The 26,869-nt window shown below is 31.0% G+C and overlaps 1 protein-coding gene across 1 annotated transcript; it reads right to left on the reverse strand.

Annotated features, from left to right (window-relative positions):
* Positions 1 to 1,638: 1,638 nt before the first annotated feature.
* LOC142317726 (uncharacterized) lies at positions 1,639 to 1,971 on the reverse strand. Its single transcript, XM_075354274.1, has one exon. The coding sequence runs from the start codon at positions 1,969 to 1,971 to the stop codon at positions 1,639 to 1,641; it is 333 nt and encodes a 110-aa protein (XP_075210389.1).
* Positions 1,972 to 26,869: the final 24,898 nt, after the last annotated feature.

The raw sequence follows: 26,869 nt of genomic DNA on the forward strand, positions 1-26,869 counted from the left end.
GTTGTCAGTTATAATAAATTAAAAAAACCTTTCAAAAAATGATCTCTAGAGTATCATTGCTCCTTTGTTCGAGGACATCTTCTGATCTCGCAAAGGCGAGTATCGCCAAATCATCAGCATAGGCCACTATTTCCGTCTCTTCAGGTAGCTGTAGTCGTAATACATCGTCAATGACCAGTAGCCAAAGTAACGGTCCCAGTACTGACCCCTGGGGGACACCACCATGAACTTGGTATCGTATGTCACCATCAAGCGTGCTAACCGTAGTCCATCTTTCAGACAGGTATTCGGAGATCTGTCTCCTAATGTAAGGGCTTATTCGCCTTCTGACTAAAGCCGCCATGATGGAGTCCCACTGGACGGTCCCAAAAGCATTTCTAATGTCGAGCATAACCAGTAAAGGAATCTTCCTGGTGCGCCATGTTCCAGCCTTGACTGTTATAGCCCAGCTAGTTATCTTTTCAATCGCCTGAATCCATACTGGTTGTTATGAATACCCCCGCCTGTCTCTAACTCAAACAGTAACCTTTCTGCGATCAATCTCTCAGCCACTTTCCCCATATTGTTTATGAGGCTCAACGGGTGGTAACCAACCACTTCTGCATTAGCAGTCTTCTTGGGCAAGAACACAGTGCGCGACTCCCTCCAACAATTAGGGAAGGTCCTGTTCTGCAAGCAATAACTTACCACATCTGTCATTTCCCAAGGGGCTTTCATCATAAGTCCCTTGAGGATCGCAGCAGGAATACAGTCTGGACCCGGACTCTTTTTGTTCCTGAGTCTAGATACCGCCAAGGTGACTTCATATTGTGTGAATCGACCTGCATCGCGTTCAACCAGCTCCGATAGACCCGATTCAGCCACCGGAAAAAGTGTTCTCAATTGTATACCAGCAGACTCAGCTGTAAGGAAAGGCAAACGTCTACCCAGTCTTCCCATGACGATCTGAAAAGGACGTCCCCACGGGTCGGAGTCCAGCTCCAAGCATAACTCCTTCCAACGTGCTCTCTTGCTAGATTTTATTAGGTAATTTAGTAACCGCCTGGCATCAGCAAACATATTTACAGCATGCTCATACACAGCACCGCCTCTTCTACGGAGTCTAAATTTTCTCCTTCGCCAGTACTGCAGAATCCGTCTTTGGTCCGCAATCTCCGCAGTCCACCAGTAAGCGGGTTGATACCCCCTGATATTTTGGGGAATCCTCGCCATCTCCGTGACTATTAATTCCTGCAGAACAAAAGGCGTAACCTTTCTGCCATCCATGAGCTTGCGAGCAACTTTGTCAACCACTACTTCTACCTGTCTTTTAGTCAATCTCAGCGGCTTTGATGTTCTCCCGATCACCGGTCGTATACCGTCAAAAGAAAATAACGTGGCAAAGTGATCACTACCAGTTTCTGACCTCAAAACTCTCCGTTGATAGAGCGAAGGATCCCAACTATTGTCAACCAATGTCAGGTCTAATACAGATCTATGACCTCTGGCTTCAAATGTATAAGAGTCGTCATTTAGACAGATCATATCAGTCGCCATCATCATTTCTGTAAAGATTTGCCCTCTTCTGTTAGTATAACTGCTACCAGCAATCGTGGGCTTGCAGTTAAAATCACCCATAACCACGGCTCTTTTCGGTGACTATAAGATGACCCGTTGTATTTCGTCAATGTAAAGTTCATACTCAGCAATTCCAATATTAGGACTCACGTATCCAGCCACAAGGACAAAATTCGGCAAAATAATCGCTAAAATCCCCTCTCCTCTATGATGCAACTGCCATTCGATCCTATTACTGATGTTTGTTATAGCGACATCACCAACAGCATCAGCCAGCCAATCATGACGAGCAGCAGTACCCAAGTTCGGCTCAGTAGTAATCACGATGTCAACATTCAATTCCCTGGCGGTCTCTCCCACTAAATCATGGGACAGAATACTCCTGTTGGCATTGGACAATATTATACTAATCATTTCTGGCTTTGCAGCACTTTACGCCTCCGGTGTGATGGTCAGTCCCATTACAATCGAGGCATTTGGACGCCGCTTTACAATCACGTATAAAGTGGCCTGCACCCCCACAGTTGTAGCACAAAGCCGACCTATCAGGACCTCTCCACTCAAAACTGGTGTGTCCCAGCGCCCAACATTTATGACATTTGACAGGATCCGTTCTGATGTATGAGCGGCAGTGCACCCAGCCAACTCTTAGCCTTGATGCAATAAGTTTTACTGCATTCTTTTGTGTGGTAACTACCGTGGCGTTCATTGTGTTTCCATACCCTTCCCTGAGAGATGTAATCTGAAAACTTTCCCCCGTATCCAATACTTTTTCTACTGCCTCCTTGACCTCACATTCCTTGGTGTCGCACAGCATATCCTTTACATGAACCACCGTTCTGCGGTTCCCCTTTGTTCTAATATTAACTTGTAGGTCCTCTGCTCTATTTTTTAGTAGGGAGGAAAATTCCCCCGCTTTCTGCGATCCATTTATTCTGACTTCAAGCTGCTGATCTCTACCCTTCCTGATAGACAATATTTCACCAGCTTCCTCCGCCTTGACCTTCTCTTTCATTGGCTTCAGGAGGTCAGCATAAGATTTTCCCGGAGCCTTAACTATCACGGTTTTACTTTCTATAACCGGTGGGGTTCCCCTTCTCGCTGAAGCAGACCTGGACCTCACTCTTCCGTGATATCCCAGATTAGGGAGTATCATTCTAGGTAGTGTCTTATTTTTCCTCATAAGGTATATAACAATTTTTCTAACCAGAATACCCGACGGGCCAGTGGGCACGACGAAAACCGTTGACTCAGTCCTTCCCACCACTCTTCGAAGAGCTTTTATGATGTGAGAGGTCATAGCCTTCTCACCCTCGCTGGAGTCGTAAATCACCACATATTTTGTAGCATTAGTAGTAATTTTCTCTTCCTCAAGGATCGTAGATTCTTGTAACACCATTGCTCCCGGTGTAGTCCCGGCTGTTCGGCCTCAGTCCATTCAAGTCTACGAAGATGCAGTTATCATCTCCCGGTTTCAAAGTATTTTCTTGGGTGAGTCGATTCATCACCCAAGTTGACCATCGAGTGGGCAGTCTTTCTATTAACTGTTCGTCTGATAAGTCAACGTCCAATATATCCGACATCTCATTCCTATGATAGCCCTCAGTTTGTGTACCCTGGGAATTCGTGTCAGGTGCTTCCTCACTTATCCTTTGTAGTTCCTTGTAAATCTCTGTAAGTTCTCTCTCATGGGCCTTTATCGCTGTGGCACTTGAGTTGCCGGTCAAATGTCTTAGTTGCAACAGTGCATTTCCCAATCTATAGGTGACGTCTTTTAGATTAGGAGGGGCCTCCTCTTCTTCAGACGATCCCGCTCTTGCTCTCTTGGCACCTCTACCCTCTATTGTCTTCCATTTGGCCTTGTCTTGGCCAAACTATACAAAACTATTATACAACTTAACAAATACAAAACTATTTTAGTACAACTTAACACAATCTTTTGGCTTACTAGAAAGGACCTTATTATGCTGTTGTCAGTTATAATAAATTAAAAAAACCTTTCAAAAAATCTTCTCACCACCAGTTTTTTAAAAAGTTGGCTGCCATAAGGCATAAATATTTATGTCTCTTAATTGCAGACTGGCTGCTGCATTAAAAGGTTTACACGGTTCATTACTATAAGTATAATTTTGAAGCTCAATAATTTTCTACTTCCATGCTATGAGACATATTTCTTTGTCTCAAGTCATTTTAAAATTTGATTTTTTTTCTTGTATATGTTACATAAATATGGTAAAAGGTAAATTTTCCATCTCTTTGTTAAGACTCAATTTGCAAAGATATTCTACTTTTTAGGTTAACTATACCCGGACATCTGACTAACCACTGTTGAGTGTGTTAAGCGTAGGAAATGTTTATTATCATAAACACGTGTGCGACTGTTTTTCGAGTGTTCAGTTTATTGTGATTTTTGGTAAAATGGATGAAAATGAAATAGCCGAAATGTTAGACATTCCTAGCTCCCAAGTTAATGATGAAGAAGGTATCTTTGGACCAGACTCGGACTGCAATTCTGAATGATTGAGAAGACGACTTAGAGGTTAGCTCTTTAGATGAAAGCATTTCAGGTGACCAAACGCTATTACAAAACGATGATAATGATCCAGATATTGTTGAAATAATTAACGAAAACTTAGCGCATAATCCAAGTATTACGTGAGATCCTGTCGACAAACTAACGCAGATTCTCTATTATCCTAGTAATAAATTGCTAAGTGTGAATCCTGATTTGATTTACACAATGACGGATAGTTCGCCAATTGAGTTTTTTTAGAGTTTCACAGATGAAGTTATTGATAATTTGTTTCTAAAGAAACAAATAGGTATGCTGTACAACGTAAAACTTTAAGAACAAATATTACTCCAAAAGCTCGAATAAATAAATGACACAATAGAGATAGTAATTAAACGAAAACATTTCTAAGTGTATTGATTTATATTGGTCTAGCGCCGTTCCGTTCAATAGCACATTATTGGAGAAATGACAAGTTATATTAATCACCCGTTTCGAAAAAGATTAGAAAAAAATAGGTTCGAAATACTTTTAAGTATGTTTCATTTCTCAAATAATGAAGAAGCAGACAGACAGGCTTCATAAAGTGCAATATTGATATGGTATTAGAAAATTACAGAATTGCAGTATATCCTGAACAAAATGTTTGTTTCGATGAGAGTACGGTTCCGTTCTTGGGGAGGATATTTTTCCGACAGTATTTAAAAAATAAACTTCATCATTTTGATATTAAAATTTTTAAATATGCATACAAGAATTTTATACACTATGTTATATAATTTATTGCGGCAAGGAGAAATATTCTAAAAACGAACCTGTTTCTCAAAAGGTAATCCTTGAACCCATTCCACGAGTTGATATCTTGATTGTGGCCGTATTTTATATACCAAAAACTGGTATGCAAGTGTAGAACTTGCGGCAAAGCTTTTGAACCGTGGTAAACATCTTGTTGGTAGGTTGAATAGGAAACGGAAATTAAATCCATCTGATGAACGAGTAATAGGAAAAAAGCTGATATTAGGTAAACATATTGCCCAAAAAAATGGGAATAATTTAGTTGTCTTAAAGTGAAAGGACAAGAGAGATAAATTAATGATCAGTACCAAACATACTGATGAAATGATCAGGAAACAACTTCGGGGAAAAGATTGATGAAGCCTTCCATGGTTATAAATTACAATAAGGAGAAAACATACGAAAATTTCTTAAACCAAATGGTCCTATAGTGCTTCACTACACCGAACCGTAAAATGGTACCGTAAATTTGTTTTCGATTTACTTTTAACAACAAGTACCATAAATATATTATGCATTTATTGTGCAGTTACATGTAATAAAAATTTGACTATTGCAATGTTCAAAGAGCCAACAGTCGGTTCATTATTTGTAATAATAGAAAATCCCCATTCAGTTCTGGAACAACATCCTGATAAAAACTCAAAAGTCTTCCCGGTGTAAAATATGTTACAATAAAAACGGTTTTCTCAGGAGCGAGCAGCTGCTCAAAGAAATATTAAATACGTGAAAACATACTGTCAAGGATTTGACACATTACTGTTTCACTTACTGTATTGCTAAGACCTAAATTTATGTCTTGAATCTTTTTTTACCGTTATCATCTAAAATATTCTATCATATAGAATTAAGTCATAGTGTGATTTATTGTGGAAAATATAAAATTTTAGAGGAAAAGAAATTCAGCGCTGGTGGTAAATTTTGTGATCTTTCACTCAGCAGTCAGCGTAATGTTATGCTAAACACAAATTTACATCTCATTGCGATATATTTAAGCTATAAATGTTTAAGCAGCAGCCAACCGGCCAAGCACAGTTACAAAATGTTCTTTTACAGAAACAAAACTGTTATGTGAGAGAATGGTGTGTTTAAAATTGGAAGATATGTGATTTGGATAAAAGACCACATTTATCTTAGAAAACAAGCTATTGTTTTTCCAAGCTGTACGATGACCTAATGTTATAAACAAGAGGAATCAGTGAATAAATCAAATAATGTAATTATCCAACCGTTCCGATAAAAAATCCTGAAAATTATCATGAATGCCTCTGATATTATACGTTGAAGAGCTCTGCTAAAAGACTTACATTTAAATTCAATAAAGAAGAAATTCAGTGTAAGAAAGAGAAAAACCAAAAAAAACTTACTTGCTTTCAAGTGAATAGTCATTTCTCCCACAGAGTTCTATTTAACTCTTCGCGTCTGTTCCATTTCCATTTCACGTTTTCCGACGTTTCATTTCACTCCGACTGTCAGGATAACCTACCTTCTCTATAAATAGCAGCGATGACACCTTATATCCAATGACTCCTAGTTGGCCCTTCTTTTTTCTCTCATAAAGCACCTACTCAAAAATCTTTTTTGGATTCCCATCCCGTTTTCAGACGCCCATACAATAATAACTGTCTGCTTAACTTCTATACTTTCGATCAATTTCCTCTGTTTACCTCCATTTCTGCTTGAATATTATAATTTCACTCTGTATTCCTTAGTGTCAGCTGCAACATCGTCTCCAATACCATATCTCCATTAGATAAACTTCTGGATGGTTTTTTGAACTTGCAGTCCAAATTTCCGCTCTACAAAAAAAAAAATAAAAAATAACAGGCAACCATTTAACTTTTAGAACTCACTTTGTTAGACAACGATAAGAAGTGGTCCAGATAAAATAGAATCAAGCTACTTAACCTTCCGTTCGCATGGAGAATAATTCATGTATATCCCTTCAATCAACTTACATTGAAGTCTCATGTATTTTTCATATTTTTTAATGTTTCAGATATATTGTTATTACCATTATTAATTATTTTTATTTATTTTATATTTGTATACATCATTTATTCTTTTAATTTAATACATTTGTACAAAAATATTTATTTGTTAGAAGAAATACTGTTGGAGATATCCTTCTTCAACTTAATTTATTCTTCATTTTTACTTATAGTTTTATAGTTTAAAAAATCAAGTGAATCGTTTGGTTGTCGTATAATAATTAACATGAAAAATTACCTGGCGGTGGTTTATATGGAAAAAAAAAACAATATTATTGAACAATATAAATAAATCTTTATATATTTATTAAAAAAAACAAAAAAAAAAAAACAATGGGATATTTCAAAATAATTTGTAAGATTATTAAAAAAAAAATTAATGGAAAACATTGATCTTACGATATGTAATTAATTTATTTACTTCTTTTTATTTCAAAAAAAAGAAGAAAAAACAATTTGATTAATTCTGAAATTTATGAAAGTATTTAATGTATAATTTATAGAGGAAAAAGCAAGATTGTAACTTAATTTTTAGGTATTTCATTCAACTTTATTTTATGTACTAACGACCGAAGGTGTTTTTCTATTATTATGAACTATTGCAGTAAGTTTATTGTTGATAACAAAAAAAACTTACGTATACAAATTGTTCCTAAACATTTCCTTTTTAAAACGAAATTTTTTTTTTCTAAATTATTAATAGATAAAATTAAAATTTATCAAATTAAATGATAAATTATGTCACCTGGTGAGTCCTACGTGTATATTTCCTTTGTAAATATTAGTTCTTTATATTACTATTTTTTCTTTTCGTTAAAAAAGTTGAAAAATTATGAAAAAGGGAAAACACTGAAATATAATAGAAATACAATTTACATTATACCTTGAAAGTCAACAGTTATTGTCACTGCTACGAGCGAGCCCTGAGATGTTGGTGTAGCGGGTCAGGCAGTACCTGAGTTACTTTCCTGGCTGGGTTAAATTTGTGGGAGGCGGCTGACTGAAGGTCCCAAGCAGAATCAATGATCCGAGGTATGCCCCACCGCCTCTTGCGATATATTGAACGGTGAGCTTAAATCATGTAAACTTCAACTTCTATGACTGCTAGGCAGAAGATCTACATAAAAACCCTTGTCCAGAAGAGGCTTTATCCCGGCAAGCAAAACGAAGGAAGAGTTTGAGTTTATTGTTATTGTAAAGAATATTGCTAATGTTTGACCAAAGATTAGTGAAGCAATGTCAAAGTATTTGGTGATAAAGAAGAAAGAAGAGGATTTTACAATGATCAGTTCTATTTGGGGTTGCTCGAGGATTACGGAAACTGCAGACCTCTTAAGAAGACAAGGAAGACTGCTATGGGAATGTTATTGAAACTGTCAACGACCTACAATTGTCTACTACTATTACTGTTACTATAGCTACTACTACTATTACTAACTACAATTGGCTACTCAAAGCCAAGAAGATGAGACTCACAGACATTGAGGTTAACCGGATAATACGCTAAATACCTCTAAGGGAAGTAGTTGTGTGCTGAATTGCACAGAGGACGAAATTGTTGAGTAACCTCACAGACAAAGAGTGGTTGTATGTAGACGATTGAGCGCAACGGAAAAGTTATACCCTCCGCGTTTCACGTTCTGACTTTCAACAAACCCAAGTGTGCGGAGAATATTAAAGCTGGTTTTCATAAATTAAATGTTCGTCCTTTCATCTCGACTCTATTGCGGTGTTTTGGATTCCGAAATTTGAACACACAACAGCGCAACGCACAAGAAAGCAAATCTGTGTTTGTGATGAACGTGCATTCTCATCAGAATGCACAGGTCATCACCCGTGCAGGAATCCACTGTCTGTTTCAATTGTTATGAGCACCACTCTCGTTCGCAAAACTGACGAAGAAATCCCAAAACTATCCAGTTTTTAAAGAAGAGGTAGACATTCAGGAGATGAAGCCCAAACAAAAGGTCGGCTACTTCGATTCTAGGAAGATTGTACTTAACAAATCACCGAAGATTGCATCTTATGCTCAAGTTGCTGCAGTCCCTGAGCTGCAGCAACCTGAGCATTAAAAAAAAAATTGTATTAAAAAAAAAAAAATTTTAATGCAATGGATTAATTTGAAATGGATTTTTATAAAATGTAAAATTTGTTAATTTTTTATTGTTATTATTATATAATTATTATTTACTTAATATAAAATAACATAAATTAACAATTTTGGATTGATATTAAGAAAATACTAATTTCTACATTTTGTGGTCTGATCTTTTTTATAAAAAGCCTTAAAAAACTATGAATAAAATTAAAAAAAGAACTGTTTAACTCAAAATGTATTATACTTCTTTTAGATGGTTAAATCAAAAAAATTCCTTTGAGGTTGACGCTTCAGTAATGAATTTTACTATATGATCTTGGAACTAACTAGAAAATGACCCAGGAAATTGGAAGACTTTTGAAAAATACAAATATAAAAGAATCGAATTAAAAGTATGGAAATGCACAGTATAAATCGGAAATAGGGGGAAATAAAATACTAAATTTATATAAGAATTACCTTTTTGAACTATGTAAGTCGGTGGTGGTGGTCGTAAAGAAATGTTGCAATAATAATAATCATATAATATAAAATTTACTATTTATCTGTCATTCAGAAGGCTGGACTATTAATTAATATATGTTACTATCCACTCCATTAATAACCTAAACAGTGATATGAAAATAAAAATATACGTTAATAACCCTTTAATTTAATTAAAACATTTCATTTTATCATACTGTCGCATATTCACAGAATATTGAGAGACTAACAAATGCAAAATTTTTTATAAATACAACCTATTACTCTAAAAATATATGTTATAAAATAAATAAATAAATGATAATAATAAGAAATAAATATAATATACAGAATAGTAATTCAAATAAAAATACAAGATTTATTTAATGTCAGTTAAATTATAAATACCAGAATACATTCCAGTTTACTGAAAATGTTATGATGACTGATAAAAACTAGTATTGTGTTGATAACCAGATAGTTGTAGAAAAGTGTAATATTTATATAATTCAGTTTTTACAAGTATTATAACCTTTACTATTTATAAAAGAATTAACCTACACTTTATGAATGAATAGAATTCTGTCACTTTCACTACTGTTTACCAATAACTCAAAGAATAACTTCTTGTATTCACCCACTGTCCAGTTTGTAATACTTGTGACGTACTCTTTGCTTGTTGTTACCACACGCTTATTGATATAGCTGTTATCACGACTGCGTCGAACATGACCTCGCAGAACTACTGACCGTCCACTGGTTCCTGGAAGTATTTAAATACTCTGGCCTGGAGAACCAGTACCCGACTCGTCCCTTTAATTGTTGAAGCGTAATAATTTTCATTGACCTCGCCTTTACGTTTTTCTTTTCAGGTCCTTTTAGTTGTTATTCAGGTCCGGTAATCCTTCTGGTCGAACAAGAGCTTTTGCAGGTGCCATTATCTGTGCTACAAACAGACCCGTTATTGTAAGAAAAGAATTCCTTTTAGTTCCTTCTAGATTCTTCTTCCTTGATTTTCCCTTTTTTTTTCTTTCTTTTTAACTGGAAGAAACCTGTTACCCCTGGTTTGTTATACTGGTTCTTTTACAAGAAACAGTTATTGTCAATTTAGGGAATGTCTTGAGAATCAAGCTTAGAAAATCAGTCAAATCTGAAGTAATTAAGTAATTGGGATTCAAAAATTTGGAAAGTAAAACAAAAAATAAATAAAATCATACTGAAGTTAGTAGTATTTTGAAGCGGTAAGGCCTGAAATTCATTTACAGAAACGTATTAATCGTGTGTAAATTAAATCATCTCTTTCTCCATTACAAAAATTTGAAATTAAAAAAAAAGAAAGTCATTTGCCATTTAAAAAACAGTGAGTAACTGGAAAATTTAAACAAATATTGAGTTCTGAGAATGAGTCAGTGGGTTCAGGAATTAAAAAGTATTTAAAATTTTTATACATTTTATTTCGTTTTCTTATATTTAATTTGTATTCTACTTAATTTTTTTGTATTTAAAACATTTATACTTTTGAAGCAAAGAATTATGTAAATAATTTATAATTAAAAAATAAGACATGACTTTTGATGATTGAAGGTTAAAATATTGAAATAAATAAAATAAAAAAAAAAACAAAACAAATATTATATATATATATATAGTGAAAGACCAGTCAAAATGAGTCGCTATAATTTTTGTTTTCTTCCAGTTTATGTTTGACATACTTTTGAGATTTAAACATTTTTTTTAATTCTATACATTACCTATTAATTTAACTACTCTTCTAAAATTTCAAAGAATCAGGTAAAAGTGGAAAATTAGTTTTTGTTTTGAAACATAATTTATAGTGTTGGTCACCGCAAGGTATGTGATATATGCACCTTCATCCAGTTCAATTCATTGCATCATCCCATTCATGCAGTTCTCACTTCCTCCAAGAAACAAATTTATTTTGTGAATGTTTCCTTACAATAATTTTTTTAGAAAAATAAAAAAGACAATATTTTTTTATTGTGAAAGTAATTTTTTACTATGTAGGATTGTATAAATTTTGTGGAATGTAACATTTTTTAAACGAAAGATCCGGCTGTAAATTAAATAATGCATTAACAAAGTTCTATATAAATTCTATGATGCAGAAGTAAAAACAAAAAAAAAAAAAAAATACAAAAAAATATTCGTAGAATTCAGAGCATTCTTTTTAACTTAATATTTCCAATTATTTCTCATATTCCGAAATGTCCGATAAAAATAATAAATTTCTTTTGTTCTCAGCGAAGCGTGAAAAAATCATAAAAAAAAAGCAAAAGAGAATTGAGAATAGGGTGGTCGGTTGGACGGTACGTTCCCCCGTACTGTTGGAGCGACTCGACGATGCCGTAACGGCTTGCAAACTAATAAGTCATGACAGGGAGAAGCTCGCACTAAACTTTGAATTACAGTCCCAAGGGGGTGGAACATTCAATTATCGCCCGCTTACCTTGAAGTCCGCTGCTAAGTACCCCTTGAGACACACCACTGTTTCACTCCAATTTATGGTGAATTTATTAAATCTACTGGTGAGCTGATCTGACAAGATTTTCACATTATGGAATTCTCTTTCTTCTCTATTTCCTTTAATCTTTTTTTTCTTCTTCTACTTTCTCGCTCTGTTCAATTTATCTTTCCAGTGATATTTCTTTTATCTTCAACTGTTCGTTCACCGCTCGAAAGAGCAAAACTCCCCAGTCGCTTTTAACGATTCAATAAATATAATTAGGCGAATCAGTTAACTTGAACGTTAACGTAGGTAATAGATACTCTTGGCTCCTTCATTTGCTTTGTTTCTTTAAGAGGTTGGTATTAGTCTTATTAAAGTGCTAATAAAAATCATCACAGGCACACTCAATTGATTTATTATCAAGAAAAATAATATTTTCTTACTAATGTACAAAAATAAAAAGATTATTTTAAATTGAAAGTAATGTTATATAAAGATGAATTGTTTTTTTTTCTTTTCTTCATAAAATTGTTACTTTCCCTTTATCCTACATGTTATTGTAAAATAAAAATCATAAGAAAAAAATGGCTACAGATCTCTTTTTTGACCTTTTGAAATGTTTTATCATATTTGTATAAAGCATAAAATTTAATCTTTCCCTAGTAATAACGTCGAAAATTAAAATAACCTTTTTAATTTTTTTTTTTTTTTTAATGAAAGAGAAATAAAAAAGTCTATAATGGTTTTTAAAATTGGTATAAAGAACAGTAAAATAATTATACTAGTATATAATCTAATAAAATAAATTAAAAATAATAATAAATAAAATAGAATATATTTATCAAGACTTTTTGATTAATAAATATAATTTTCTATTTATATTTTTGTTTATATCAGTATCAACAATTAAAGACATTAGCGGCTTACTAGTGTAAAGTAACTGTACCAGTAAATATGTAATCGTGAACGAACTCAGGCCGACAAATCCCGTATGATTAACTCTTTCTTTCTTTTTCCTTTTTAGTCTCCGGTAACTACCGTTTAGATAATTCTTCAGAGATGAATGAGGATGATATGTATGAGTGTAAATAAAGTGTAGTCTTTATTACATTCTCAGTTCGACCATTCCTGAGAAGTGTGGTTAATTGAAACCCAACCACCAAAGAACACCGGTATCCACGATCTAGTATTCAAATCCGTGTAAAAATAACTGGCTTTACTTGGACTTGAACGCTGGAACTCTCGAGTTCCAAATCAGCTGATTTGGGAAGACGCGTTCACCACTAGACCAACCCGGTGGGTCCTGTATGATTAACTGAAACCACCAAAGAACACCATCTATGATGGTATACACCATCTAGTATTCAAATCGTAATAAAAGCAATAAACAATTTTTTCATTGAGAATTGTTCAAAGTTTTACATTTCAAGGGTTTATTTTTAGATTAATATAAATATTTGTTTTGACGTTAAAAGTAGTATTCCAGTTATAAGTCTAGTAATCTGTCAGTAAATTTTCTGTGCTATGTCAAAGTGGACAAAGAATGTCTTGTTCCGCGTTAAAGTCGGCTACTCACTTGTAAATCAACAAATGGAGCTAGTACTAGATAGTTGTTTTCTGACGGTTTAGTTTTTACATACGGAGTTGGTAATTTTAGGTCTTTTCACAGAGTGCTTGGTTAGTAACATAAAAGAGTTCATTGATCATAGTTCGAGGCACAATTGGTTGGTGTTTTATAATATTCCTGTTAAATTTACAACAGTTATAAAATATTCATCTACCACACGAATTACGTGTGTTAAGTTTTAACTACGAACTTTTGATTTGGAGTTCAGTAAACAATGTAACTGATGGAATCTAGTGTTGCCAAGCTGCATTATTAAATTTATTTCTTGTAAATACGTAACCTAATTTTACAGTTCTGAATAAGCAAAATTAAAATAATATATATATATATATATATAGATAATAAAGGGTTATAAGGGAGTACCAATAAAATTTACTTTTTTTTTTTTTAATTTTTCGGTAATAAATGAAGATATCAACTTTATTTCTGGTGTGTATAATTTTCGAGTAAATATTAGTTTTAAGAAGCAATTTCTAGATTTTTGAAATTCAACCTTGAAAGGGGTGAAGAGAGGTAAAAAAATTTTACGACTGCAAATTTTTCCCATTTCTGACTATACTAAACAAGATATTCAGTCGATTGGGGCTTGTAAATATTCTTCAGATAAATATCTAAGAGTTTAAATATCATCATCAGGTTATTTGAATTTCGATATTTTAAGGAGTACGACGGTTACGGCGCGGCTGCTCAAACAACATAGTCACTGTTACTGTATGTACGATGCGACTAGCTACACCTGCCTCAGGTTACTTGATTAAAAAATATAAAAGTAATTAAAATATTAACAAAAAAAAAAAATTGAAACGAAGTCCGGTCACTTCCTATTGGTGTTTATCGGGTAACGCTAAGGACCGGGCAAAATACATTTTACCCGTCCTTCGTACGGGTAAAATGTGTATTACAATTACTATTTTTAAGATTGAGAATATTTTGAAACCTGCGTTCTTCAGATCACTCAAAATTTTGGGACCTGATTAAACTGTTGCTCTGACTAAATTACAGTACACTGGTATTTTTATAAACTGAAGAGGCTTTAACTTTTATTTATCGTTATTATTCTCACAAGAATGAATTTAATGGGTCATATTATATATAACCGACTTAAATAAAAAAAAACTACGCTAAAATTAAAACAATATTATTCAACTCTTAAATTTTGACTTTAAAATGTTGCCAACAAATTATACAAATAAAACTACCACCAAATTATTAATCCTTAATTTAGTGTCGAATTAAAAAAAAATAGAAAAGTAATTTTTTTAACCTAGGGTGTAGATTATTTAGTTAGATAAAATAGATTTATTTACACTTCAACAGATTAATAAGTACTTTAAAGCATTATAAAACTTCTGGATAACTGGTCTGTTACCGGTTAATATCAAGATTATTTGGTTGTTAGGATTTCCAGTTCTGGAAAATCCAACATACAATTTGCTATGGAAGAAACACTGAACAGAGATCCGCTTTAACTGTAAAATTGAGAGATTGGCCTGTAATATGTTAATAACAACACCAAAAGGACACATACACATTATTCACGCTTTCTTATTGTCTGTGTAAACAAAAGATCAAACATTCCTACAAAAAACAACCTACAGTAAACGCAAGAAACTCACGGAAAACAAAGAATAATCACAGAGTATAAACACACATGTCTGCACTCCAAAGACTACTCCACTCGACTCACGGTTTAACATTAGTAAAAGGTTATTTACCTTTCAATCTTTTCTTTCTTTTTCCATTTTTCAATTTTACTTTTATCTTTACCTTAATTTTTTAACATCTTTAACAGGCGAAACATTCACATTCATGAAACTAAGTAACATTTTACGTTTGATGCATAAATTTAATAAGTTTACTGTTTCATGTATTATATTACTATCTATTTTTAAGTCTATTTTTAATGTATTTTTTAATTATATGTTTGGTTCTTCCACTAACGGTGTGGTATACATATCGTTTACATCCAATTTATTAATTTGGTTGTACTTTTTATATCTATTCCATTATATATATATAAATTCGTAGCCATTCTTTAAAATATATTTATTATCGAATTTAGCATGTTCTTTAAGATTTAATCTTTAAAATTTATTGTTCTTTAAGATTTTTGGATAAAATTTTACTTGGTAAATAAGTGCGGGAATTAATAAAATTTATTAAAGGTCTCATTGGCATATCTATTTTATGTATTTTAGGTAAGGATCTTAAAGTAGGGACTTTTGTATTTATATGTGGTCAACATATCTTTTATACAGTAAAATTTGATATTTATTAATAATGCTACGTAAATTGTTATTTTCTCATTTATAAATATATTTATAAAAGATTTTTGACGACATTCTAATTATATATAACCAATAATCCAACGATGATGAAAATAAAATATTAAATGAAATGAATTCTTTAAACAATAGTATCAAGTTTACCTTATCTCAAGAAAATAATAATAGTATAGATTTTTTTGACGTGACAACGTCTTATAAATCGATGAACGCCGGCAGCACGCACGAAAAATTGTCCCGTTCCGCCTGAGCCGAGCCGAGCCGAACCGTCGTGCAATGGAATATACTATCATGTCAAGCAGGTTTTGGCGGGCTTTTAAAAAACAGCAATTTCATGAATTTGATTTATGATTTCAATTTCATCGTTTTAAATTGACACTTTATCAACATTGATTTGATTAAAGTTTATTTCTATAACAAATTGTTCATAATTATTTTTGAACAAATCATTCAATTTAAACTTACAAAAATTATTAATATTAATTATTATTATTATTATTAAATGAAATGAAAAATGGAATATTAACGTGTTTCATTAGCTAATTAAACAATCACTTAGATTCAATTTTTTGTTTGAACAAGTAATTTTTTAAAACATCCAAATCATGGGTGAATTTAATTAATTGGTATTTTTATCATAAGGATAACAAGTTTTTTTTTTGACATTACAATCAAAGGTCAACGAATATTCTTTTTTAATTATTTATTAACTTTCTTTAAAAATTTCACATGTAATCTGTCATAAGGACAATGGACAATATAAAAAAAAATTAATTTTACTTAAAATTGCATTTAAGTCCTCCCCTACTAAAGGCACTTGTATGTGTATCTGTCTGTGTATGCGTTCCTCTTAGCTGAGAACAAGCTTTCATTATCGAACATACTGCCCGTCAAAAAAACATGTTTTTTCTTAAATGTTTATAAACAATAAGTAAGAAGAAGCAACACCAGCAAATAAGAGAAAAAAGAAAGAACATATTTACATAGTTGAACACACTGCCTGTCAAAAAATCATAACGTTTTTCTTAAATATTTATAAATAATAAGTAACAACAGTAATGATAATCACAAAATAAATTAATAAATTTTACTATCGTAATTCATTCATTCAATATCGTAGCAGATCTTTAAACAACTATTCTCGATACAAATAAATCGATACTGAAAATACTATGGATTCACTAATACCCTAACAATAATAAATAAAACACAATAGATAAATATAACAAAAGTATAAATAATGAGGGTTTAAAATCCTCATTATTTATACTTTTCATTATTCAATTACTTTACTTTTATATTTTTTCATTATTTGTTCTTTTGAAGGATAAAAATAATGAGGGCTTGCTTTCATTTAGAATCGTAAACATGATTTTTTTTCGGCCTTGTAATTACAACTACACATACGTACAGGCAAAACACGTGAGTCAAATCAAATGGTAAACAATCAAAGCTATTATTATTTCTAAAACTAACGCTGAAAGATTTTAAATTAAACTATTAAAAAGAATGATTTAAAAAACATAATAAATGAACATTTTTTTGTAAATAAAAATTATAAATTTATAATTTCGCAATTGTGTATTTTATCGAACTCCTTAAGTTTGCTATAAGGCTCTGTTTATGACGGTATTTATTGATAATCGTCTAGTATGCCTTCAGCTCTTCGGGGTCGATTGTGCATTGTCGGTCTTTGCAATACGTTGTCACGCTCAAATCTCGTGCGAAACGTAGTTCCACACAAACCAATGTTTTTTTTAGACATGAAAATTAACAAAGATTATAAAAATAACAAACTAAATGTTGATATTTTTAGAAAACTCAGCGTGCAAAATATAATAATACATTACGAATCCAATCATCCTTTGAACCAAAAAATGGCCACATTTAATACCTTGATATAATAAAGTCTTAAAATATGATGTTATAAAATTAAAAATCGAAATAAATAATATTAAGTACATCGCCGTAACAAACGGATATAATAAAAATTTTATAGATAAATTACATAATAGAATAAAATACAAAATTTCCATAAACAATAAATAAAATTAAACAATAACAATAACGTTAATACCAATACTAAAATCGAGTATAACATAAATTATAGAAATTTCAAGTGAATATTTAAATTATTTGGTTTAAAAACTGCATGTATAACTAATAATAAAATAATAAAACATGTAAACAATACAGATCCATCGAAAACAATAAAAAATGGTAATAATTTAGATGGACAAGACGTATATAGGTTAAAATGCGCAGATTGTGAATTAAAGTACATTGGGAAGACCAATCGGTCATTCTCAGTTAGAATACGAGAATACATCAATGGTATAAAAAAAGGTCAAATGGAAAATTTTAATTTCGCTAAGCGTATTATAAATAACAACCATAATTACGTATATCCATTATAATTTTATTTACATTCTTGATTTTTCAAATAATATACACGTTACCAATAACTTAGAAAAGTACCATATACATCTTAATAATGATAAATTAATAAATGAACAAACAAGATTTGAAAATTACATTATATAAACAAGTACTAAACAATAACTATATAGTGAGTTGACCATACCGTTCCCTTCCCTTTTTTCCATAACGGTGGAGATTTTCATTATGACAGAACGTTAAGTCAACGCAATTTTAACACATGTATACATTTTACACACTTTAAGTAACAATTCTACTCATGACAACAAAGCTTTAGTTAATAAAAAATAAATAAAAAAATAAAAATAAATTCCTGAGATGAAATTTGTTTCCGAAAGCTCTAGGACGCGTTAAAAGATTGTTGGTAAGTGGGTTTCATATTTTAATTATTATTAAATATTATTATTATTATTAAATATTATTATATATTATTAAAAAGAAGTGTGAAATACTTTGGATAAAAAACGAGATTAAAACTTTATATAGTAAAAAACAATCTGAATACACAATTATATATACCGCACCATTCATTCGGATTTAATATTTGAATTGGATTACACGATTTTTAACGAATTATTCGATCATAGAATTAATGAAATAATAAATTTATCACTATAAATAAAAAAATGTAATAATCTAATATATGCTAATACAGCTTATAATAATGATATAATTTACAATAATGTAATTCAGGAACACAATTTCGGAGCGGGCACAATCAACACCAACACTGCATTTGATGATGATAAAATTAACATAAGTAAACATGCTTATAAATATAATTTACCGATATTAAATAAAAACAAACTTATAAAAGATACTATTATAGATGAAGAGAACAGTATATTTAAAACAGATAACATAAATAATCAGAAAAAGTTAAGATATCAGTTTTTAAATGTTACTGATAATATTAATAGTAGTAATAATAAAATAAATTACCGATATAAACATTTAAATAAAAGTTATCACGCATACAATAAAATAAATAAAAAAAATTAAAGAAAATAATGCTTTTATAGTGAAATCCGATAAATCCGATAAAATGGACACCACGGTTGTTATTGAGAACGATATATACATTGAAAAAAAAAACAGCAAATTTATAATAGACAATAAATTCAAAGAAATTAAAAAATTTCTTTGTAAATTTAAAAAAGATATTACATTATTAAAAATGGTAAACATATTTTCAAGGGTGATTACATCAAACATAATTTCAAATTAACTAATGCAAAAGCCCCTACTTTAAGAGCCTTACCTAAAATACATAAAATAGATATGTCCATGAGATCTTTAAATTTATGTAACAAAAGTAACTTTTTTGAATTTAACATTTTACGACTTACTGAATGAAAATAATAAAACATTCGTAACATCTTCTTAACCCAACTTAACTCACAGATAAGCAAAAGTAGGTAACCTCAAAATTATTAAAATTTCTGATTATTCATTGGCTGAAAACAATTGGATTAAAAACTCGCACAATCAATTGGATTATGTGATTTTCTGCTCTTACAGTTGTGTTTAACCATATTCTTCTATAGGATTTAGTGAATTTTGACATAAATTGATATCATATTCGTATTTCTGGAAAAATCTACTGTTCGAAACAACTACCAATTAAATTTATAATTTTTTGCATTATCTGAGTTTTGATTCTAGCCCCTCAAATAACATTTTTCTGCCTAGTTATGAGTGCTTTTATCTTCGACTAGTTTTTCTAATATTATGATTTATTTAGTTTTTAATAGTACATAGTATAACCGAGCTGAATTTTAAATAAAATCACCTTTTGTTCTTCATATATGTGTCAAGAATATTTATCATACTGTCAGTAAAAATTTCATATTGTCATGTCTCCATAATTTGTCCTGCACAAACAAAAGGAATTAATGGTTTCTCATTTTCATTGTGAAGGAGGATGGCTTTGAAACTTGTTTTAGAGGAATTTATAAATAATTTCTATAGGTTTTTGATGCTGTTCTAGTGAATACAATAAGGAATTTATATCATTTCAATATACTTGTAAGGAGAACAGATGCTGAAATTCTTACCGCCTAATTCAGAAAAAAAAATTAATGTCACTTTCGAGGAGATTTCAGTCTTTTACGTTTGAATTCCGTTACTCTGATTGCAATTCAGAAAAATTAAGATCACGAATCAGATCATTATATTCTGATTGAGTAAGTTTATGAGGTTAATGTTCTCGCCTTGGAAATCTGTATCCTCTTCTTCTTCATTACTTTCTAAATCACAATAGCCTTCTTTATCGTAACATTTTCTTCAAACTCCATTTTTCTTTCAGAACTAGGATGTGGGGTAGGAATAATGGCTGAAACAAGAGTAGAAAATCAAAAATTTCTTGAATTTATTTGTGATGCCTTTGATTTTTGTAATACATAAATAACAGTTTGTCAAGAGTCCTTAGGCTATCTTTGTTTCAGTAAAAGAAACAGGAAAATGCATGTTTTGCAATTTCTCGCTTAGCCAGCTGCTTAGTAAATTTACACAAGATTTACAGCAAATACAAAAGGCCCAAGAATTATCTGGTCTCCTACTAAACATGAAAAGTAGAGTTCACATGATTTTTTAATCAAAGGAGTAATATTTTTTCTTTGAGATTTTAAAGATAATTAATATTCACGTAGCAAAAGTTATTAAGATGATTTGTATAACCACGAGACGTTTTTAAACAAATTACTAAAACAAAAATAACAATTCGTATGAAGCACAACAAAAACAGTACATTTCTGTACCAGAAAAAGTAAGAATAAAAAAAAGACAAATTCGCTATGCTATTCACATGAAAGGCAGATTGAAATTGTTTCTCCGGTCTGGGTTATTCCACAGTAAAAATGGTGATTGAAATGGCTATATCAGTTATGATAACATTAATAAAGGCTATTAATTTAATCACAATTATGTGTTAAATTTATTTTCTAGAAGGAATGAGTCATATTTAGTATCGTTGTAATTTTACGATGTAATAACGTATTAGTGACAGTGGTCACTCTTCCAAATTATTCCACTCTGAGCCGTTTATTAATATGGTTGATTTGTAGATATCTTCAGATATATCTTTTTCATTATTAATATAAACACCGAATCATGAAAAATCTTTACAAGTAATCTTTGATAGAGAAAATAAATCGTTTCAAAAATTTTCATTTTTTACGCGTGACAATTATAAAAAGTGGAAACCCTTGAAGAAATTTGAGGTTATATTTTTATTCAATTTAAAAAAAAAAGATGTAAGAATAAACCAAAATTATCTACTTAACGAAACCATGTCCAATATTATCATCCTTAACCCAATTTGTGTTACATCAGATATGGAATTCCCATACAGTGTAGAAACCGTCTAAAATATTTACTATTGGAACAATTTCATAAAACAATAACTCTTAAATGAACTAAACAGTTTTTGATCTTTTAAAAATATTTTAGTGTAGAGACTGCATATTTAAAAACAATACTTATAAGTTTACAAGTTTAACGCACCCTTACGTACAGGAAACATTCTTCGAACATGAAGAAAGTAGCTGCAAGGAACAACGTGAAGCGGAATCTGACTGAAAAGACCTGGGGAGCAAACCCAGTGCGAATCTCTGCTCTTAAGCTATGCAACTCGGCAGCAGAGTGAGCCTGTCCATTATGGTACAGATCTTGTCATACCAAAGAAGTTAACGTGACATTGAAAGAAACATTCCCCATCATCACAGACTGCTTAAGACCTACATATCTGGAGAAACTGTATTATTTATCTTGCGTTGCAAACCTGGTATCTGAGCAAAGTAGCGGTTCGTAAGAAGAGGTTCAAGAAAAGCTCATCATTTGCACGGCAATGAATCAGCACGGTCACAGCTTTGGTCAAGAAAGGGTATAGTGAAGAGTTTCCTGAGATCAGTCAGGAACTTGCAAGAACACTCAAGCAAGTGTGACTTACTTTGTTACATGCAAGGGACGTACATCTCAAAGGGCGGAATACAGCCAGTGACAGACTTTTACTTTGTTACAAAGAGGAGTGTATAGCTTGGAGAATAGATGTGCTCATGCGTCACAAGATGCAGGGTAAACTTACAGAAGTGGGGTTTCACCGTGGGCTCTTGCATGCGACATTGGCGATACGCAGATTAAGCGCATTTGCTTCAGTTTCATCCTAAACCTCGTAGGGGAAGACACCCGTCTTGTGACGATCCAGGTAGCCACATCATCTCTCCATTCCTTGCCCTGTTGCGCTTTACTGGTGGTCGTCTTTTAGACCCTCTAGATTTGATTACACAATACAGTCATCAGTTTGGCCGCTGTTGTCAGGATGCCACCGGTGCAAATGCTTCAGCAGACTGATTTCCATCAGTGTATTTGTACAACCTACTATAGCGTTCGGATGGCCTTTTCCAACCACTACCACCTAGCAAAACTTAGAACCCTCAACTATCAAATTAACTGATTCGCCGAAGCGCGATCCCCGCGTCTTCCTCTAACATCGAAGGTTTCAAACAAAAACTCTTCCTATATCTCAGTTCAGTTAGACTATGCACTAAGATTATTACTTGATTGAATCTTTAAACACCAAAAATACTATCCTCATACCACAAAATAAAGTGTTGATCGCAACAACGACAATTTTGTCCTACAATTCAATTTACTCACGTTCTCTTGATTTACTTAAAAATCAAGAAACAGATTCACAGCCGAATAATCATTACACAGCCAAATCCAAACAGAATGAACTGCTTGAGGCGATAAAGAACGCACTTCGGGTTGCCAATTTTTGGTGCTCTATTGTTTAAGTGGCCTGTGAACTTTGATGATGTAGTTGTTCTCTTATTCTTCTTACAGTTTTAATCCTTAATGTAATCTTTTCTAAACCAATTTCGTTTGTTGTGAACCTTCCAATGAAGTATTATGCTGTAATTTTTTGATTTAATTTACATTTAGTTTAAAACAATTCTTCTATATTAATAATTAATACTTTACATGTAGTTATAATTAAAATTAACACGAAAGAATCCTCTGAAATTCTATTTTCTCGACTAAAGTTGAACTAATTAAGATCTTAGGGATGTTGACAAAAAAGAGTTACAGTATTTATTTTAGATTTATATTTTGTTTAATTAGAACCGCAGTAATTTTTTATTTCTGATTTTATCAAATTTGACCAAATTAATCTAATATGGACCTCGACGAATATTTCGTCTTTTGTGTTGTCTAATCACAATTTACTATAATTTATTTATATAATCATGGCCACAAACAGTTTATAAAAATTACATAATATGTAATTATTATACGCATCGTCTTTATTTCACATCTATTTTCATGTATATTTAATTTAAAAGTTTTGTCCAGTTAATATAGCAATTTACCAGTGTATTGTAGTAAATTACGCTGTATATTACTTAGCTTTTATAGAGTTGCTATCTCAAGTTTAGCTATAAATTTTTTAACGGCTATTTAAGTAAAGCTACTCTTTTTTTTATCGTTAACATATGACTTGAGTTTCTACACTAGTTTTTCGTTTAAAATAAAAGATTGTTTGTTTTTTTTATTATTACTTATATTAAGATAACTAAATAAATAAAACATAAAACATAAATAAAAATATTTTATTGTCTGCTAGTTTTATTTGATATATTTAGATAGGATTATAAACTTATTTAAATGGAATTAATAAATTAATTTTGTTCCAAATACAACTGTTTCCGAAATTCAATAAATCATCCGTTAGTAGCAGTTAGTGAATTAAACAGTTCGTCTGTTATTAACAGTAATTTGTTATTGTTTACACAAATGGCTTAAATAGTATTTGAAGACATATTTGGTGGAAACTATTTACTTGTTTATAAACCATTAAACCACATAAATTTATTTAAGCACGTTAATTAGTTGTTTCATAATTATTAAAATTATAGTTACTAATTTTACTAATAAAAAATTTATTAAAAGAGAAAAATATTTTTCAGTTATTTAATAACTATGTAATATTTCTGTGTAGAATATCCAAAAAATAAATATTAAGAAAATTACCCTCTTCTTTGTTGCGAAAAGTATGCTCTTTCTTATTGAAATTTTTGTAATAATTTTATTAAAAGAGAAAAATATTTTTCAGTTATTTAATAACTATGTAATATTTCTGTGTAGAACAAGACAGACAATTTTATTTTTTAAATTTATATCAATTTTTTCGAATTAAGTACCGAAATTTTTAAATATAGGTGCGTAATAAATAATTTTGAAAGGATTTCAATTTAGAAAAGGAAAATCAGAAATTGAATACTCAAAATAATTATCTGTTGTTTATTTGTTTTACAGTATATAGTCGCAATATTTATCATTTTTATTAGCTATTCTTATATTTCCAACTAAAAGTAAACAAAAAGAAAATATTTCTATCCGTCAAAATGACTCCATTTTTGAAATTTTATTTCTCTATGTTTTGAGGTCTTCTAGTCCAAAAATACTACAAAATCGGTTAAAAAACTTCTTTGAATGTTTGTATGTGTATAAGGATATTAATCTCTATTTCACTTTATGGTTTATCCCACAACCATTTAATGAAAAATCATGAAGTTTTGATTGGTAACTTGTGCACAGAGAGATTGGCTTTTAATTTTTTTTCAAACTAGTTAAAGGAGATATTGAGAGAATAATGTATTTTAACACGTTCTCTGCCGTGTTCATCATAATGACCGAAACTGAGTCCAGGCTACCACGAGGGCGTGGACTCAGTTAAGGTCATTACGATGAACGTATCAAAATCATGATTGAAAGTATCAAATAGCGTAAGTCATTATGACCAAAAGATCGGCCTTATTTTTTTTGCCGTGTATCACGCCGTCAGTCATGCGTAAAGTGTTGTCGTTCGTTACACATAACCTATAAGGAGTGTGTGGTTGGATGCATTAAACATTTAAAATTTTTGATTTTGATATTTCATTTTTAATTTTTTTTAATCTTTCAGTATTTTTTAAATATTTTTGTTAGAGATAAAAACTGTATTTCACAAATATTACAGTTTTATACATACATATCAAAGTATAAACGTTTTAATTGGATTCGACTGTTCGTAATTGTTTATTTTTGTGTATTTATTTTTCAAAAAAAAATTAAAAGTGTCGTCAGTATTTACAAATAAAAACACTTTGAATTTCTGAATATAACAAAATTGTTGACACTACGTGTCATAATTGTAGTTTTGGCTTATTTTACCCTAGGTAAAATTATAAGTACAAATGCTTTAAATGTTCATAAAGCAATCTAATAATATAGTGCCTGGTTCTTGCCAATACAGTTATTTTGCTATGGAATGTAATTAATTAACTGTATTGCTCTGTATCAAATAGTCAAGATTCCCAGACATTCTGGTATAATTTGCCTTTACAAACTTGTGCAAGTTTATTTTAAAATGAAAATTATACGAGTAAAAAGAGCATTTACATACATTTTTATTACTTTTGTATCTCTATCTAATAACTTTATTTTCTTATATAATTTAAATTATTTTGTTTACTCACCGAACTGTTATTATTGTCAGAACAATTTTCAGACATTATTAGTAGGGATAGATGGATATTACTCTACTGAGTTCAGATGTTTGTAATGTAATGTTTATCACTGAAAGGAATAAATTAATTTGTGGTTTAAATTTTTTTTCAATCTTTTTGTTGATTGTAACGAATAAAAGTATCTCAGATAAAGCTGGCTGTAATAAGAGATTCTCCTCTGAAAGTAGTAATGTTTATTTTGGTTCTGATTGAAAGTTGTTTACTGAAGGTGTTACTTGTAATTCTGAATATTACGTACATTTTGAAGGATTTACTATATAGTAAAGGAGTACTATATAGAGTATATTCAACAATATACTCGATTAAATGAAAACGACAACGGGAATATACTTCATTTATCACTTGTCTAGTATTCCTGAGACGTGATCCTTGTTATTTTTAGCCCTTCGATAGCACGACTAACCTGTTCATGATCAATCAGGTTGGTAACAACGGATAATTTACATCGCTGTGATAAAATGATAACGTTTTATTATTTTAAATAATCAACTTCAAATCTAACTTTTATATTCACCAATATTTTTTTTTTTAAATAAGATTCTACAGGAAGAAATTAATTTTCAGTCTTTGTAGAGGAATCAAATATTGAATTTTAACATGCTTTTAAAAATATTGTCGCGTATTCGCTGTTCGACAAGGATATTGGGATAGGTTCAATTGAGATAGTTTAGACAAGGTTCGAAACAAGCACATGCAAAATACAAGCACATGTAAATATTTTTTAATAAATACATTATTTATTCTTATAATGTATAAAATAGATCAACTATAAGTAACAAAATACAGTTCAGACTTTAATACGAAATTTAAAATAACTAACAGAACTAATACATAATTAATAAGAGATAACATAACGTAAGAGCAAGATAACAATCGAAAAATCAACTTTAAAAAAAAAAATTCACTTTAAGAATTATTCACTTTTAAAATGTTTTCAAAAACAATTACATTACCATTATTGATAAACAATGTCACTTTGACTCCTGTTCAAAAGAACTCATCGAAGAGGTTCTCCTTTTTAACCGCTGCTCAAAACGGAATACTGGTGACGAGTTTCACTCGTTT

The sequence above is a fragment of the Lycorma delicatula genome, chromosome 1 (genome assembly GCF_047948215.1).
Source record: "Lycorma delicatula isolate Av1 chromosome 1, ASM4794821v1, whole genome shotgun sequence".
NCBI classification, from domain to species: Eukaryota; Metazoa; Arthropoda; class Insecta; order Hemiptera; family Fulgoridae; genus Lycorma; species Lycorma delicatula.